Genomic DNA, 18,811 nt, shown 5'->3' with positions numbered 1-18,811 from the left:
GTTCATATGAGCAGCAGAGATGGGAACACTCTTATGGCTAGACAGTGTGCTGCTGACCGCAATACGAAACACCTGCTGTCTGCACACTGTACACTTTGTAGGCCTTTAAAGCATTAGTCTCGCATATCCACGTCACAACTACATAGCACAATGTGATGTAGTTGAAAAGTATTAAATATCCATTAGTCAGGTGTTTGAGAGTTATCTACAAAATTGTTTCTCTGATGCCACACTTATGAAAAATACTGCAGCAGTTCCTTTCTCTTCTATAAAATGAACTCTCCCAAAGTATTACAAGCAATAAAGGTAGTAATAAAAGTACATTATTAATTGCCCTGCTTACCTAATTATGATTTTAATTTCTCATTGGGGCCTGCAAAGTTAACAAAACTTTTTACCCTTTTGACCTTAGCACTGCAATTCTAAGTGATAAACTAAACATTCATGAAATCTTAATGAGATGGGAGATTAGTTCTCTCTCATATTTCAACAAGTGACATTACACCAGCGTCCTCTTATTGGAAGATAGTCGGTTTCTGGTGCAAGACGTCCGTCTGAAAACTTTTTTTTCCATTTTTTTCCCCCTGAAAGTTGCTAACTAGGAATATCAACGAGAAGCACAGAAGTGATGCCCAAACACCAAAAACTTGTGGCTTCTGAAAATGACGGTATGGAATCTTACGCTGGCATCTTTCTTTTACTTTATTCAGCTTAGTTTCTTTCTTTTATATTTGATCATGGGAAAAGTACACTTTAATCCAAATTTATTTTTTCATTTTCAAGAGGTTACATATTTGTGCACAGATATATATTTTTTTTATCTAAGAAATGAACCTAAGTATTTGTATTTTCTTTTATAACTAAAAATATTGCATGTTTCCCCTTATGTTTTATGGATTTTTGTTTTATGTGGCAATAATTTTCTGAATTTATAACAAAATAATTTTTGGGGGCAAATCACTTGAATTAACCTTGGGCAAAACAAAATATTTGCATTGCAAAATGCTTGATACCTTTCCTTTTTTTATATATATCTGCCTAAAAAATATTTGTCTTGAATTAGTATTTGTTTCACCTATGCCTTTCCTGGCAATGCTTCCTACAATTACTGTCAACGAAATGTCTTCCAAACAAGTCTTGATGATTGACATTTTTATACAAATCAGCAATAATTTAGTATTTTGACAGTTTTTCTGAATAATTACTGCCTGAAAAAGATACCACATACATATAAATTCTATAGATGATATTACGACTTTCTTTTGGGAAAAAATGTATGTAGCTGCCCATCCATGTAAAATGTATTTGAAGCATGCATCATACAATTTGAATAAATGTATGTATTAAACATTCTATTTTCTTATACTATTTAGTGACTGTGCTGACAATTGTCACTCATATTCATATTCTGTTCCACTCATTTCTAAATGGCTGTACTAACTTTTGTAATTTTATTTATCTTTGGCATTGATTAGAATACAGTTGATTAAGCAATGTTTAAATTTAAAGTGTGTGCCTAATGTAATATACTGCAATGTATAAATCCTACTTGATCCAATGGTCAGGAAGAAGAAACTTTATCAGTATATTTAGTTTTATCAAATATTTAGTTTGCAAACTAAATTTGCTTTCTGCTAAAAGAATAAAATGAAAATATGTTATCTAGAAAATTAATAGTATATTGCCTTGTCTTTTCTAAACCTTACTAAACCAGTTGGTTGTCTTTGGAGCTGACCTGTACATGTGTCCATGGAGCATTTCCTCTATTGCAGCTCTAATCCACCCTCTTCATCGGTACTTTGTCCATCATACTCCCTTTTCCATATTTAATGCTCACACATCCTACATTTCTTCTCCCCATCCCTACTGATCTTATCCCTAAGCACATTCATTCATTAAGAACCCCCAACTCTCCAGGCTCAGACCTGCTTACTATACATCCTGGGGAGACAGTAGTTATTTTACCTACTCCATTCCATGGGAAAAAGTGTATTACATTGCACATCATTCATTATAACAAAGTATTATTAATATTATTATTATTATTATTAATATAGCACCAACATATTACGCAGCGCTGTACAATAAATACGGGTTGCAAATACAGAAAAATACAGACAGTGACACAGGAGGAGGAGAGGACCCTGCCTTAAAGAGCTTACAATCTAGGAGGTGGGGGAAGTATCATACAATAGGAGGGGAGATATGTGTGGTGGGAAGTAGTGAGGGTTTTAAGAGACAGAAGTAGACGGGTAAACAAGTTTTTAAAAGTGGGTTTTGAGTGCTTTTTTAAATGAGCAGAAAGTAGGAGCAAGCCGAATAGGACGAGGAAGACCATTCCATAGAGTTGGGACAGCTCTAGAAAAGTCTTGGAGCTATGCATGTGATGAGGTTATGAGTGAGAAAGTCATTAGTAGCTCATTGGAGGAGCGAAGAGAGTGGCTGGGGGAGTATTTTTCTACCAGGGCAGAAAGGTACGTGGGATAAGAGCTGTAAAGGCAAAGCATAGGAGCTTGAATTTGATTTTAAGGTGAAATGGAAGCCAATGAAGGGAGCTACATAGATACCTAATAATACGTAATTTCAGGTTCTGATGCCCATTAACAATCTGTTCCTGTTTTTTGATTATAGTTTTTGCCACTTGTTCTTACCTGTTGCTCAGCAGAGATTTTATCTCTTGGCTCTGTATCCCAAATTGTTGGTATCAGTTGCTGTTAGTGTATTTGAAGGCGGTGACCTAAGAAAAAGTCCAAAACCTCTTAAGGGGTGCTCCTCTATTTAGAGCCTACTTTCATGCTAGCAACAAGAAGGATCCCATTTAGTAAATCAGCCACTTTAATTCTCAGGTAACACCTAAGAAATGTTATCCTCATATTCATCTATTCATTGTATGGATTTTTGTCATTGGTCATTCATGTACATTGTATGGATTTTCACAAATTCTTTTCCAGGTTCTGTTCTTTAATTACATTCCAGAACTGGGCTCGCGTCCTCAAACAAATTGCAAAATGGCAGGGTCGTCTTTGTGTGATCACAGAGATCTGTATCATTGTACCCCTCTAAATTTACAGTCAAGTCAATCTTACAGCAAACATTTATCTGTAAATCAAAAGTTACCTTTTATAAGACACCCACATATCAAATGTAAGAAGCCTGTTTTTTTCATTGACTGTTATTCCTCTTATGTGTAAGATCAGGCACTGCATCATCAGGGGGGCTTCATGAAAATAAATCATTTGCTTATGTAAAATGCCCCCTGACGGCATGTCGCTTGATCTCAAGGAGTGAGGTGTGTTGCTATGGTTACCTTTTTTTATAAATAGCCTTTTTTTCTAGAATTGTGTTTTGCTTTAAATAGTTTGTTATATTTCCTCTCAACTGATTTTACCTAGCAACTGATATATTTACCTATTTTCTACCCACAGTACAAATTGAAGTGGATGAAAATGCAGGTAAGAAAATATTCTTCCATTTATAGGATCTAAACAAGATATGAGCAACATCCATATTATAGAGCTTTATTCTAAATAATTAATATTTCACTAGCTTTATACAATTATTCTACATCAAAAATCAGGAGGGTTTGGCTTAGAGCTTCATGATGATCCTTATGGTCAGCAGTAGAAAGAGGGCACTAACATAATACTGTATAATAATAACATATAGCTTCTCATATTGTAATGGTAATAAAAAAGTCATTATTGGAGCTATGATTTGCCAAGTTCTTCCTCATGTAGGGTCTGATTTATTAAAGCTCTCCAAGGCTGGGGAGGATGCACTTTCATCAGTGAACCTAGGTGACCCAGAAAACCTGGAATGTATTTCTTTAAAGCTATTTGCTAGCACATGTTTTCAATCCTGGACCAGATCCAATCCAGGTTTGCTAATAATGAAAGTGTTTCCTCTCCAGCCTTCGTGAGCTTTATTAAATCAGAGGCGTAGTATCAAATAGAAAGCATGATGTTTTCGGTATTACTGTATGTTTGGAGCAGAGTACAGACTACAGAGTACAGGCAAAGACTTTCCTGATTCTCAGGCCCAAGCATAATATATTTAGGTCCTAACAAAGACAGAACTAGCTCCACAGCTAGATCACAACTAGAAGTCAAACTGCAAACCCAGCAAAATTGTAGATAAGCCTTCAGTTGTTGGCTGTCCTGATCATTATGCCCCTGTTGCACAGCTTACACTAGCAAGGAAGATGTTTATTGCTGATGACAGCTCTGTATTACTAACCCTGGGAGAATATGGGCTTCCAGTGGGATACATTTTGTAAAAAAATCACATTTAGATTCATATTTTTCACAATCCTTTTTTTAATTTTAATTTCTAAAAGAATAATTTTTAACACATTTTTTTTTTATTAGTTTCAAATGGTAAAGTGTGAAATCAGAAGGAAAGCAATGTAAATCTTGTGTGAAACATTTAAAATACATCCCTGAATAATATTTGACTTTAATGCCAGAAAATGCTGACACCTTTGTTTGAAACTAGTAAAACTCCATAGACACTAAAAGCTCTATTATTAAAACACGGAGTCTGACGTTTCCTCAAACATTCCCTGGTGGGAATCAATTACTGCTTTTGAAACACATGGATGTGGAAGATTTCCACAAGTGAATGTTTGAGGAAATTTTCTGATACCCTGTTAATTAATAATATAGCCCTAAGTATATCAAACATTTTCTGGTATCAATGAATATCAAACCAATCAAACCAAATTGATAGATTTCCAATTTCTTGAAAAAACAAAAAACTATTTACCTTTGCAGCACTATTTGACTCCATTGCAATTAGCAAACCATTTTTTATAGTATTAAGAAAGTTGGTAAATAGCATTTACAGAAGGAGGTGTTTTTGATGGCTGTCTGTGAAAATTTCCTATTACGGGTTTCCTATAAAGGAAGCTTATTTAGATAAAACACAACTGTTCACTAATCTTTGTAGCAAATGTTTGCATGCACTGCTAACCTAGTAAAGGCAAGCTTATGTATGCCACATAGAGACTCCGCTTAATAAATGATTCTCTTTACTTTATATCAGGAATCTAATGAAATAACCAGAACTGGAACTTATTTTTCTACTAAACTATTCTGTTTGAAAGCACAGAACCTTGAATATTTCAAAAGTCATATGTCCTAAATATGAAAAGAGTCATCTAATTTCTATCATGTGTTTACAGTGCTCCACTCATCTGGAGGGTTGATATGGTTGCTAAAAGTGGACCTACTGCTGAGAGATATTAAAAAGTGTCATTGGTGAAATATTGTAAAGAAGGATATTTGCCTGGATAGAAATGTGATGTTTTGGTGTCAGTCACACACTTGAAACAAGCATGCAGATAACTGTGTGACAAGGTGTGTCTCAATTACCTGAACACCTGAGCTGTATACCTATTTTGGGTCAGTGTTCAGGATGTATTAAACGCAGTGTATCTGAACACCAACCGGGCAAATTGTATACCAAAAGAAGAAGGTCAGAAATAATCTTTGACATAATAAAAGAGAAGAAGAATAAAAAACATGGATAATATAACAAGTGGCAGAAGACTAGTTAAGTAGCAGGGGGCTTATAATATGTTACCAGATTTATTGTAACTAGAGACCATTGACAATGTGTGAGAACCACAGAATACAGGAAGTTGTAGACGATAGATTATGAAGTGTGGAGTATGTTTAAAATACAAGCCAGTCAGTAAAAAATGAGTAGAGAATCAGTATCACATGTGGGGTCAAAAAACAAGCCAAGGTTTACAGGAGGTGGACGGCATAGAGAGTAGCAGGCAGTAGCGTAGTGAAAGGAGCAGGCCTCATTGAACAAATGTAAAAAAAAAAGTATAAACATGAGTCATTATTAAAAAATGAAAAAAGGACACAAAACAAAACTGATTGGCAACAGTAGTCAACAGGATCAGGTAACGTGGGTCAGGAGTGCTGCTCAGACCTTCAGCACTAAGGTCAGGTAATTTATTCTTGGATTGCGAAGCACCAGAACATTTGCCAGCACTAAAGTGTTCACTAGACATCAGTTTTTGCTTTTATTTCTTATAACTGCAAATTCAAAAAATGACACATCTACTGTACAACTTTATAAATACTGCCTTGCAGAGATATAATTCCCTTTGCTAAGTGAACTGCCTAATTTATTACCATCTATGTGAACATGCATTTTTTTATTTGCCCATTTGTGTGGTTACATTCTGTTGGAGCTAATCCCCAACCGAAATCTTTTGCCTCAACCATTTTTATGACTTAACAAATATTTTATGTAGTAGCTTGTTAAAATCTGGTTGTATTATTTTAATACACTTTTATGAAGAATTTTTATAATGAAACCAATTTTGAAGTTAGGTATTAATTAGTTTTGAATTTTGAAGTTAATAAAACGAGAAGCCCTTGTGATGGCTGGTAATCAGACTAACTCAGTTTATTAATCTGTAAGAGCAAGTTGGGCAAGAAAAAGTATGATCTCTGCCATAAATGAGTCAAAAACAGTTTCTTTAGATTGGGCAAAATAATTCTTTATAATTTTTAAAGGGGAAGGAGAAAACTCTGAGGAAGAAGATGATCTCCCTCCAAAACGTCGAGAGAAAAACTGGAGAGTACCAAACTTGAAACCTTGGTTGGCAGAAACAGATGATGAAGGTGCAAATGATCCTAATGAAGAGAATGAAGAGGATGGAGAGAACCCCCCTGATGGCCAGAAGGGGAGAAAAGGAAGAAAGGGACGTGGGGCAGCCAACAGAAAGGCACGGGATAATGCTAAGAGGAAGGACAAGAAAAAGGATGATGATGGGTAACCTGCGAGCTCACTTTATAGTTTATATTCAGTTAATTGTAATAATGCTATACGAATCTACACATACAGCAAATTAACTGCTCACTTTAGGAGAGCACATCCTGTCATAGATACTGGTACTTTTTACACACGCTCAACCTTACAATCTGATGGTACATGAAGCATTACCTTTTTTGTTCTGTTCTTCTTCTCAAAGTTTCACTCTTCATTACTCTGCTCTCTATTGAATATTGGCTGTGTAGTACCTTATCTCCACTGTAATGTCATCTATACTGCATCCACCTTCACAGTGAACAATTTCCCCCAGTTCCCTTCACTTCACCTTTAAATGATCATTCCACGTTTTTTTAACTTACCCACTATGACAAGCATGGTCTAACCACATATTTTCTACCCAAATCCAATGCTTCTTATTGCTAAGCCCTTCCCTCAATTTTTCAGTACTTAATGGCTTGTGCACAATAGATACCTTGCTAGTTTTTTAAACAACTACCGGGTTAGACCCACCTATGTAGACAAATCATATTTTTAATTTACTTTACAATTTTTGGAGGGTTCTAATGCTGATATAACTTAATTCATTGTTTCTTCTTCTACCCCAGAGTTATCTGAATTAGTCATAGGCTACACAAGGCATCCTACATTTGGAACAGATCCAGGAAGCTGTTGAAAGACATTTCACCTGTTTTGTCTTATCCAGTAGCATAGATCCAAAGTGTTCATCACCCTATCCTAGTAATAGTCTAGTTCCAGCTGCATTATAATGTGCCATATACTTTTCAGTAAGCCAGAAGCCATATACAGTATATATATATATATATATATATATATATATATATAGATACCATTTTCTCCACTTGGCTAACAGAAGTTTTTTGCAGGTCTGATGAAGATGAAGATGCGATCACAGAAGAAGAACTAGATAAATTAAAGGAAGCTGTAGAAGAGAAAAAGAAACTCATTGCAACCATAAGAAACAAGCCATGGAAAATGAAGCAAAAGTTAGAAGTGTTAAAGTAAGAATGATGTGGAAACAAAATCAGTTATTCTCCACAAGAGAGTAGCAGGGACCAATTTTTTTTACAGGAAGCTCCTGCTCAATGGCAAAGCCTGAAGCTGTTTTATTGCACAGATTTGTAAACAATACACAAAGTACACTATAGAGTTTATTTATAAATGTTTTTACCAAACAAACTACCCAATGTTTACCTCAATTGTCTTTTTCTTGTTTGAGTCAATTTTAAAATGTGTGATTTAACAAAAATGATGTAATTACATCCAATGTAAAAAATATATTGTTTTGGGTATCGTTGGGGGTTAGGACAACAATTCTATTTACATACCATTGGCAACCCTTCCATAGGCCTAACAAACAAGAAACCCTTGGTACTATAAACTGCGAGCTTTATTAAGATGTGGCATTTAATCCTTGGACAATACTGAGCCACTGAAATATACATCCCAATGTAATTACTGTCAGGAAACACGACATCATTACCAACTCCTTGGCGCATGTGCTATTGGTGAACAGCAGCAACAAAGTCTACCCAGTCACCTCTCCCAGCCTCTTTGCCCTAAAGCAGTTCCCACCACTCTGTTGAGGTGGGCTGGGTCTCTTTCTCCCCAGCCACACAGTAGTTCAGCCACCATACTGTCCCATGGCTCTCACCTGCACACACTGACTTCCTAAGTTCTCAGTAACTCTCACCTGCAAATTGCACTGAACAGTAGTTCTGCCCAAGCTTTCTCTTCTTCTTCTCTCTGTTGGTTCACTTTCATGGGGCGGGGGCAGGGCTTAGCCTGCAGCAGGGAAGCTAAGTCATTGAGGCCCATCCAATCACAATCCTCATCCTCTTGTGCTGCACATAAAGGGGCTCTGGCGGAAACAGTCTGGGTGTCTGCTTTTTAAAGAGCTGTCAGCAAGGGTGTTACATAAAAAAACACATGCATCAGTTAGATCAGTGGTTCTCAACCTTTTGGGTTTTGCGGACCACTGGAAGCACGGACTCCGGACCGCGCATGCCTGGGGAGCTGTGTGTCAGTCAAAGGGAAAGAAACTTCCCCCAAAGTGACGTCATGATGCCAGAACCTGCCCACTCTCCCATCGCAGGCTCAGACCTGTCTAGAGACACAACTCGCCCACCGCCCTGAGCCTGCAAAGTGTATCAGATACATTGTCTGAGGCTCTGGTCAGTGCACCCCCCAAGAAGGGTCCTTCTCTTGACTCCGCCGAGGGGTGCACCGGCCAGAGCCTCGGACCGGGAGGTTGGGGACCCCTGAGTTAGACTGTATTTATTTGTTTCAGCAAGCTTAGCTTTAAGTACATTTTCAAATTTAAATTCAAATGTGTCAGAAGGCTTTTTTGTAGAGTTTACGTTTTATTTATTTAGGGATGCTCAACAATTTGTGGAGAAGTTTGAAGGTGCACTCGGAAAGGGAAAAGGAAAAAAGTTTTATGCATATAAAGTCATGATGCTTAAAGTAAGTCTAATTTTGCCAACGTTTGTGTGTTATTGTTATGTGATGGCATTTACATGCTTGTTTCAACCCTTTGAATGCGCCGTTGAACATGCCGTCGACAGGAAAATTGCTAAAGATTTGACTTTTGGTTGATAATTGAGTATGACTAGGCCTAAGAGAGACATTTTTGTTAGATTGATGTTACCAGTTTGCTAAAGGCAAGAAGAAGCATTTTCTGTCTTTTTCCTCAGTAAACAACACTATATACTCATGACATTGTCGCAGGGATGAGATTTGTTAGACATATAGGCACTAAGCCAAGAACAGAGGTGGCAAAGGTATCAGGATTTACGTATATGACTGTACCATCTCTGGCCATCAATTTAATCACTTATTCTGAATGAAGTCTGACTTTTCGGAAGCAAAGAGCTGTGACCTCTGTGAGAGATGACAAATACCTGGAAATGTTACAATTATAAATTTACTGCAAACAAATTACTTAGCAGTATGTATTCAATGCAAAGTCTGATTTAAATATCAGTTCAGCTCACCGTCATTAATTTGCATATATTTCTCTTAGAAATGGATGAAATTCCAGCGAGATTTTGAAAATTTCAAAACTGCCTGTATACCATGGGAAATGAAAATTAAAGAGATTGAAAGTAAGATTTACTTTACTTTATATGAATGTAAGGGATTTTTCCATACATACATTTTTCTAATTAATCATTTCTAATATAGATAAGTAGAAACAAGTTATAGGTAGTTTGTTTAACCCTATTTGTTATCTTAGATTGGAAAAATGTATGTACGGTTTTTACATATTTATGATATGTGTTAAGTAAATGATTACTGATTAGTTTTTGGAATTTGGTATTGTTAGAACCTGTCAGGGGACTTCTAACTTTTAACATTCATCTCCAGCTATAGACAAAGTATCCAGCAATTCTGCAGCAATTTATTTGGTTTTAAGCGTTGGATTAGATGGTTATCATTGTGTGTAATATGATAACAGGTTAGCTAGGTAATAAGGAGCAGGTTAATGGTTAAGCATTTCTTTGATTAAGGGCAAATCTGAATGTGCAGTAGTATTTATTAGGGTTTGGGTATTGTGAAGAATAAGTTTAAGAGCCTGCGTAATACTCTGAGTAAATAGTTAAGTAATTCTAAAGTAGAATGGCTTCTGTTTAAAAAAAAAAATATGTGCACAATAATACATCACAAAATGTTACATTCATCTGCACTTTCAATTTTCTCTTAGTGTCCCTGCAAAGTTTTCAAAGTACCTGCTGACTTCCAATAAAGTGCTCTTAATGCATGTGATGATATGGCATTGAAGTTGCACAGCTTCTGATTTTAGAGAAGAGTGACCATTTATTTGCAGGCTTTACCTGCTTGCACTGCAGTCAGATAAAAAAATGGGGGTGTCATGGCTATCTGTATTATGCAGATACAAGCCTGTCATGCAAGAGCCCTTGGTTGTACTTTGATATCATGAGGGTATAATAAAACCATCATCTCGGCATGATATGTTAAAGGAAGAAGCTGGGCAGAAGTCGGATATCTATTTTTACATATTTTATAGGGATAAAGACACCTATGTTTTGTTTACCTAAATACAGGTAGTCCCCAGGCACATACGAAATAGGGACTGTAGGTTTGTTCTTGAGTTGAATTTGTTTGTAAGTCGGAACAGGTACATTATTTTAATAAATGCAATTAGGACAGATGTTTGTCTCAACATATTATTAGGCAGTGTTGTGTCAGTTACTGTATAAAATCCTCACTGTGAGTTAATCACAAACAAAGCAAAAAAAAATTTTTTCTTTATGGAGCCTAGACAATTATTAACTTCTGGAGCAAGCTGTGTGTTAATATACAAAAAGAAACAATTGGAGAGTTTGTCTTGGTCATTAAAGAGTTACAAGAGGTTGCAGAAAGAGCTCAGTCCTTAGGATCACTCACAACCTCAACTGTATTTAGCAAAAGATTTCTTCTGCAAGTCATGCAAACCGCCCCCTCCCCTCATCGAGCCACTGTCCTGCACAGGAGAAAGCAGGGAAGCCCCGTTCGTATCTGGGAGTTGTCCGTATGTCGGATGTCCTTAACTTGGGGACCACCTGTACCTGCCTACTACCAAGCGCACACAGATAATATAGAACATTTGTAAATTTCGTTAAAATATTAATTCTAAACATCCAGGTCTTTTTTCTTTTCCCTATTTGTGATATGTTATTCCCTAGCTGCATGATCTTCTGCTAATTGGTACAAAAGAATCTTTTCTGATCCTGGAAGATGATGCCACTCATTGACACTGCATAAATACAAGGGGGGGGGGGTGAAACCTGGAAACACCCTCTTTTCTTTCCTGTGTCTTAAATACAGGATTATTTAAAAGACAGACCAAATTGTATTCTATATTTTTTTATTTATTCTTTGTAACAACATTGCAAACCTAATTTTATATCTGTTATCAAGATGCTGTGATTTTTGGGCCTTTTATTATCATAGTTGTTATTATTATTTTGCATTGCTTTGTATGTTGAAATAAAGCATTTAGCAAAGTATTGTTTCCATTACCTAAAATTAAAACCACATTTCTCTATTGCCAGGTCACTTTGGCTCTTCTGTTGCTTCTTATTTTATATTTCTTCGTTGGATGTATGGGATTAATTTGATACTTTTTGGACTGACATTTGGCCTAGTCATGGTACCAGAGGTAATGTACTATTAAGCTTCTTACTTAGATTGTGAATATAATACTAGCTTGGATATGTAGAATATTGTTAGAGTAATATGCTGAACTTTTGTTCCATTCCTCTACTAGGATTTGTATATGCTTAGATTTCAACATACATTTATTTATTTTGTAGGCATTGATGGGTAAACCATACGGTTCAATTCCAAGGAAAACGGTTCCGAGAGCTGAACAATCCTCAGCTATGAATTTTGCCACATTATATGATTTTAGTGTAAGAAAAATCTCTTGTATAACTAATGATAACGGAGTCCAAACTCCAGAACATTGCACATGATACCTAAATGCATAAATTATTTCTCATTTATAAACAAAAACACAATGCAACTGACTAAATCCACAATCGAAATAGTGGCCAGATTTGCCTGACTTTTTCTAATATAGTTGAACAATAAAGTAGTATACTTCCCTTCTGCCAGTCTCCAAATTTAAGGATAGCAGCACAATGAAGATTTGTTTTCTTCTGTCAGCATATTTTGCTGAAAACACATGTGTATGCAACACAGCCTGATTGGCTCAAGTGCTTGCTTGCTCCTCCTCTCCAGCAGTGTTGAGCGGTGTTGAACAGGGATAAACAGGAGGCAAATATTGACATACTTTAACCAGAAACATACATTGAATATATTTTAAAAGATACATTGCTACATTGGTCCTGATTTATTAAAGCTCTCCAAGGCTGGAGAGGATACACTTACATCAGTGAAGCTGGGTGATCCAGCAAACCTGGAATAGAATAATATTTAATAAATCGGGCTCATTAAATAGATGGTGCCTTATATATGCTTGGAGTTCAAATTTGTTTACTAGCTTTGGATAGGTTTTCAATTTATTTAAAATGGTTTGAATGCTGATTGTTTTAATAGTTTCATGCTTTAGACATATATTTACAATGTTTTTCCTGCTTTTGTACCTTGATCTAAACTTATAACTAAAGCATAATTTACTTAAAGTAAAGATATGTTTATTAGTAGTCTTGTTTTCCACTGTTTGTGTTTTTCCATTTTCTCCTCAGGGTTTAGCACAATATTCTGTTCTCTTTTATGGGTACTACAACAGTCAAAGAACTATTGGATGGCTGCAGTTTAGGCTTCCTCTTTCTTACTTGCTAGTTGGCATTGGCACCATTGCATACAGCTTCATGGTTGTAATTAGAACGTAAGTTGTGTTTATTTATTTTTTTGATAATTCTTTGTTTTATAGAAGAGAAACCTAGTAGTGGATGTTTCAATGGCAAAAACAAGAAAAAGCTCAAATAAAAGCATCTTTTTTATATCATTTGATTTTGCCACATCAATCAGTCTAATAGTTGGCATACTTAAAGGGGACTTTAAGCAAAAAAAAATACTTGAGATTCTTTTTTAACTTTTTTTACAGGATGGCCAAGAATGCCAATGATGATGGAGGAGGGGATGACAACAGCTTTAATTTTAGCTGGAAAATGTATACAAGCTGGGATTTCCTGATTGGAAACCCAGAAACAGCTGACAATAAATTTGCATCTATAACAACAAGCTTTAAAGTAAGAAAAAAGTCAGTCTTTGTGAAGTTGTATATAAGAGAAATGACTGTCCCACCCTATCAGAGAGACCCTTTCCATTTTTCTATGTACAGTTTTTACTTGATTCTTCCAGACATTTTGTATTGTAAAACCCAATAATTACACCAGCTTGTAAAGTAGGGGTTTTCAATATTTAAATATGAAAATTATCATCAATTTCCATGGCATGAAAAGAAGGAAGGAAGAATCTAAGTGAATGTAAGAAAATAAATAAAATATAAAACTGGAATAGAGGAGGTGTTACACAAAACTCTGATTGTATCCTATGGAAAACACCTCCTGATTTCTTACTGATCATCAGCACCAATGGGATTACCTTGGTAAACATAGTTCCAGGATACCTATAATTCACTCAGTAAGGATAGTATGACATCCATCCTATTTCCAATGATAATTTTGTTAGTATGCTTAAAAATTTAATAAATATTATTGTATTGTCAATTCAAAATAGGAATCCATTTTAGAAGAACAAGAAAACAGAAAAGAGGAGAACATTCATTTGGTCCGCTTTCTCCGAGTCCTGGCCAACTTCCTTGTTCTATGCACACTGGCAGGAAGTGGATATCTCATTTATTTTGTTGTTCGAAGATCACAGCAATTTGCTCTAGAAGGCTATGAAAACTATGGATGGTGGGAACGGAATGAAGTTAGTATCTTTAAATTACACACTATTGTATAAACTCGTTAATCTGAAACTGTATGGCACCCAAAAGCACATTAACAACAAATACACATGAGCTACAGCATACCACAATGCAGAAATATGGAGGTACTGTGCTTTGTGGTACATCATTTTATGCAAAAATAAGGCCTAAATACAATGCATATCAGTGTGTAGTAACTATTTTGGTGATGTGCACTTTAATGCATCTATGGGTATTAATAATATAATCAATCTAAGGGGCACTTCCATTAAATATGGCTATACAGACCTTTAACTTTGTTAATTACCTTCCTCTATATGAACAAGAAGTATGCATTACATTACATTCACTCATCCTCCTCCACCACCTCTATGTTCTGACAGTTTTTTGCTTGAGAGTTAGTTTTGTGTTTTAACTGTGCATACAGCCTTGCCTGTCTGACCTCTGTTCTAAATCACTTCTTAAAGAAAGCCCGTAAGCAACAAGCTCTGTATAACACATTTACTTGTACCTAAAGTTACGGAAGGTGAGGAACAGCAGGCAGCAGTTACTAGGCTAGAAATAATAAAATGATCATGCATTGCACATCGGGTGTAAGGGTCAAAAATATAAAAAAAAAATATGTTGAAAGTTTGCACAGGAACTTGTGCTCTAAGATTGTGTAATTTCATATCCACATATAGAGAACACCTGAATTTTGTGTAAACACCATTAAGTTAAATCATTTTCTGGATTCCTATGTCTATTGCTTAGGCTGGTCTAATACATTCTAATACAGAATGCAGTAACTTATGGAACCTTATTGGTAACTTACGGAACCTATTACGTCTTATTTTACTAACAAACTAGTACAACATGAATTATAATTAGGTTGCTTCAATAGCCATTTAAAGATTTGCTCATTGCAAAGTCAATATAAAAAAGTATGGATTCTTATAGGAATGCCATGACATGTGTGTAAATGTCAAGACACCAATGGCTGACAGTTGTAACTCATAACACAGGTCAACAAAAAATCAGTGTTTATAATCATCAGAAATCACAGCAAACTTTTCTATATCTTTTTTTTGAGCAGATTTCAGATCTGTTTTTCCCTTACACATACAGTTCCTGAGTTATCAGTACTATTATAGTTACCATTGTACGTGCATGTATTTTGTACTAAAACGTAAGCACTATTGACGTGAATGTTAATACATCTTTCATTTCACAAACCTTGGTAGAGGTGCTCTAATAACTAAATGTTCTGGTAAAAATGTTCCCCTTGCTCGTCACTCACCATAACAAAATTTTCTGGGAAGAATTCTAGATGTGAGTGCAAGAAATGTATTTTTAATGACATGCGACAACCCAGTTTCTGGTATACATCAAGCAGATTCTGAACTTCTGTCTATGCAGTAGACTTATGGTTGCCCAGGGAATTTTCACACAGACACTTGAGTGCATCGCAAGCTTCTAGCTCAGCTGCTGAGAGAAATAGGTTGAAAACATCATCCTGCAAAACAGGCTTGCTCTTTGGCCCTATAAATATCCCTTCCTTCATTTTTGCACGCTTATGTTTGAAAACTTCTCAACAAGGTACTGAAAACCCATAGAGTTTGATTTACTCATGGCCTTTACAAAGTTCTTTATCAAGCCTAACTTGATATGAAGAGGTGAAGAAATTGTTTATGCGAATCAACCAGAGGCAGAAACTTGACATTGCTTGTTCCAGGCTTATAGGTATCTCTTGGTAGCCAATCATGCTTGACATAATGGTCTCTCGTAGATCGGCTGTCCCACAGGCATTGGAAACAGCAATATTTTGGGAATCCTCCTTGCATTCCCATCAGCAAGCTAATGACCTTTAGATCCCTACAGGTGTTCCACTGGTGTGTTTTATACTGGATTCCTTCAAGTAGTAACTTCATGTTATCATAGGACTCCTATAGGTTAACGGAATGAGCAATCCGTAAACTTGGTTTGGAATTACCATTATGCAGTAAGACTCCTTTCAAGCTTTTTTTAGAGGAATTAATGAAGATACGCCATTCAGATGGGACATGCTCTTGTGACAAACTGTTAAAGAGTGCATTTATATCATGACAGTAGCACAGTGAGCCATCACTAGTGAAGAACGTTGTCAAGTTATGATTTCTTTTTCTGTAGTGGGTTACAAATACACCCTTTGCAAGCAAGTGCTTCTGTTTAAGCCTTGAAGCAAGAAGTTCTGCTTTGTCTTTAGAGAGATTTAGATCACAAACAAGATCATTCAGCTCTCTCTGGTTCTGAATCTTCATCGGCCAAATAATCAGGATCAGATGATTCAGGGTTGTAACTGGCTGCAACTCCAGCGCATTCCCCATCACCTTCTACAGAAGCAAGTCCATCATGTGGTGGTACCAGAACCGGCAATGAATCATCATGGGGAACAGGCCTAATTGAAGAATCAAGGCTGGGATATACAATTTTTTGCTTAGTTTTATCTGAGATTCCACTTTTGTTGACATGGCAAAAATAGCAGTAAATTAGATGGTCTCGCCGTTCTCTCCACACCATCAGGATTGCAAATGGCATTGCTGCTTTATGCCGATTTAGCCAGTCACACAGTCTGTTTGAACAATTGGTACAGATGACATGCGGAGTCCAAGATTTATCCTGGTCACCAAGTGGACAGCCGAAATATAATTTGTATATCTTTTTAAGTTCTGTGGTAGTTTGGCGACGTTGTGCTTTCGTCGTGAATAAACCACACACATAAAAGAAACTGTCTGGATCATTAAGGCAATTTCTAGGCATGATGACAAATGAAATCAATCGCAGTTAGTGTGGTCTCTAACCTTAAAAAATAAAACTTTTGTTAAATGTTGTAATATGTTAAGGCTATTTATAACAAATTTTACACAATTTATAATTAGCTGCATTACAAAAACTAGATGTGCTAGAGAAAAACTGAACACAGATTTTAAGTCTGCACCAAAATAAAATTATATCTGATGAACATGACATGTTGACCTGTGTAATTTGGAGATCTGATATCAATAAAATGGGTATTGATAAAGACTACTAAACCTTTCACATCATACCTGCCTTTTGCGTTACTTTGTCCTCACATTAAATATAGAGATTAGGCTAGTGATGACTATGTATTACTGTATTTAATTTAATATATTTGTTCTTCTTGTTGTGATAGGTAAATACAGTAATGTCTCTGCTAGGAATGTTTTGTCCAACAATGTTTGATGTGGTCAGTGGATTGGAAAATTATCACCCACGTATAGCATTAAGGTGGCAACTGGGACGTATATTTGCTTTATTCCTGGGCAACCTGTACACCTTCCTGATTGCTCTAATGGATGAAATAAATCTAAAGGTATAGTTAAAGGAAATATACCTTACATAACTTATTCATATAAAAAGTAAATTGTCCTGTATTTCCTAAATGATATCTTGTAAATTTGTTAGCACCCTTGAACTGTTAAGAATTTTTTAGGTTTTGTAATAACCTAAAGTTTTATATTTTCTTATATATATTTAGATATATCTTACATTTGTCTAAAAAGAGTTCTTTTTCACTTTCTTTAGCGTCAAGAAGAAAAGATTGTGCAACATAACATGACAATGTGGTATGCAAATCTTTTTAATGCATCACAATCAGAAAATTCAACAGGTCTTCCTTTCATTGTTGACCCAGCAGATGTTCCTCGAGGACCATGTTGGGAAACAATGGTGGGCCAGGTTAGTAATGGTAAAAGTGAATAAATGAATTTGAGGAAATTATGGTATATAAGTACCACATCCAAGTAAATATATTTACACATACAATTTTTTTCACATATTTGGACTTTAAAGGTACCTTCTATCTACACAAATGCAACTTCAATTCAATAAATATCATAATATATTCAAACATTAAAATCATGAGATGTATCTATGACATTTTTCAGAAATATACACACAAACATTATACATCACTGTACGTCTCAATTTTATTGCGTTTGGCTATTCAGCTTCCTTAGGAACTTTTGAGACAACAGGTATCAACTGTAACAAACATAATTACATCTATAATTAAAAAGGCATTTTATTTTTTAACTTCCAAAATCACAATTTAAAAATCAAGAATAAATAACTGAAAAAATAGTAAAAATCAAGTTTGAAAATTCAAAAACATTAATCATTTAAATAAATCAATGGATGATCACATTCACACGATAAATGTCAAGCATGTTAAAACTGTCTTTGGGTCCAATGGTGGAAATGTTAAAATTGTTAAAAAAGGTTCCTCTGAATATCTTGTTGTAATGGTAAAACTAGCCTGACCAAAATGTTTAAATAAAAAACTACTATGTCATTTTACCAAGCTAGTTACTTTCTGAACAAGAATTCCCAGAAAGTAATAAAATGATCTGGCCAATATATTGTTGTTATTGCCTGTACTTTATGTTGTTCATTTACACGTGTTTCTTGACCCTTTTAACATAAGGAAACCCCTAGAAATAACTTTCAGGTCTTTGGGGAACCCTGGTATAAATACTATATCCACAGTTCACAGTACATTACTGTGGTGATCAGTAGGAAAAATACTTCTTACATTGCTGGCCATTGAGAAGA

General features: G+C 35.6%; 1 protein-coding gene across 1 annotated transcript in view; it reads left to right on the top strand.

Annotated features, from left to right (window-relative positions):
• Positions 1-368: 368 nt before the first annotated feature.
• The window catches only part of LOC140325408 (transmembrane channel-like protein 1), a 31,959-nt gene continuing 13,516 nt past the window's right edge, over positions 369-18,811 (top strand). Inside the window, exons 1-13 of the mRNA XM_072403233.1 lie at positions 369-668; positions 3,426-3,452; positions 6,537-6,795; positions 7,680-7,814; positions 9,189-9,279; positions 9,839-9,920; positions 11,871-11,977; positions 12,132-12,230; positions 13,029-13,171; positions 13,391-13,535; positions 14,026-14,220; positions 17,391-17,570; positions 17,783-17,935. Of these exons, the coding sequence (XP_072259334.1) occupies positions 629-668; positions 3,426-3,452; positions 6,537-6,795; positions 7,680-7,814; positions 9,189-9,279; positions 9,839-9,920; positions 11,871-11,977; positions 12,132-12,230; positions 13,029-13,171; positions 13,391-13,535; positions 14,026-14,220; positions 17,391-17,570; positions 17,783-17,935 (1,656 nt within the window). The 5' untranslated portion in view covers positions 369-628. The remainder of the gene's footprint in view (positions 669-3,425; positions 3,453-6,536; positions 6,796-7,679; positions 7,815-9,188; positions 9,280-9,838; positions 9,921-11,870; positions 11,978-12,131; positions 12,231-13,028; positions 13,172-13,390; positions 13,536-14,025; positions 14,221-17,390; positions 17,571-17,782; positions 17,936-18,811) is intronic.

This window comes from Pyxicephalus adspersus, chromosome 3 (genome assembly GCF_032062135.1).
Source record: "Pyxicephalus adspersus chromosome 3, UCB_Pads_2.0, whole genome shotgun sequence".
NCBI classification, from domain to species: Eukaryota; Metazoa; Chordata; class Amphibia; order Anura; family Pyxicephalidae; genus Pyxicephalus; species Pyxicephalus adspersus.
The sequence above is the reverse complement of the archived record's forward strand: the minus strand, read 5'-3'. Positions and strand labels throughout refer to the sequence as shown.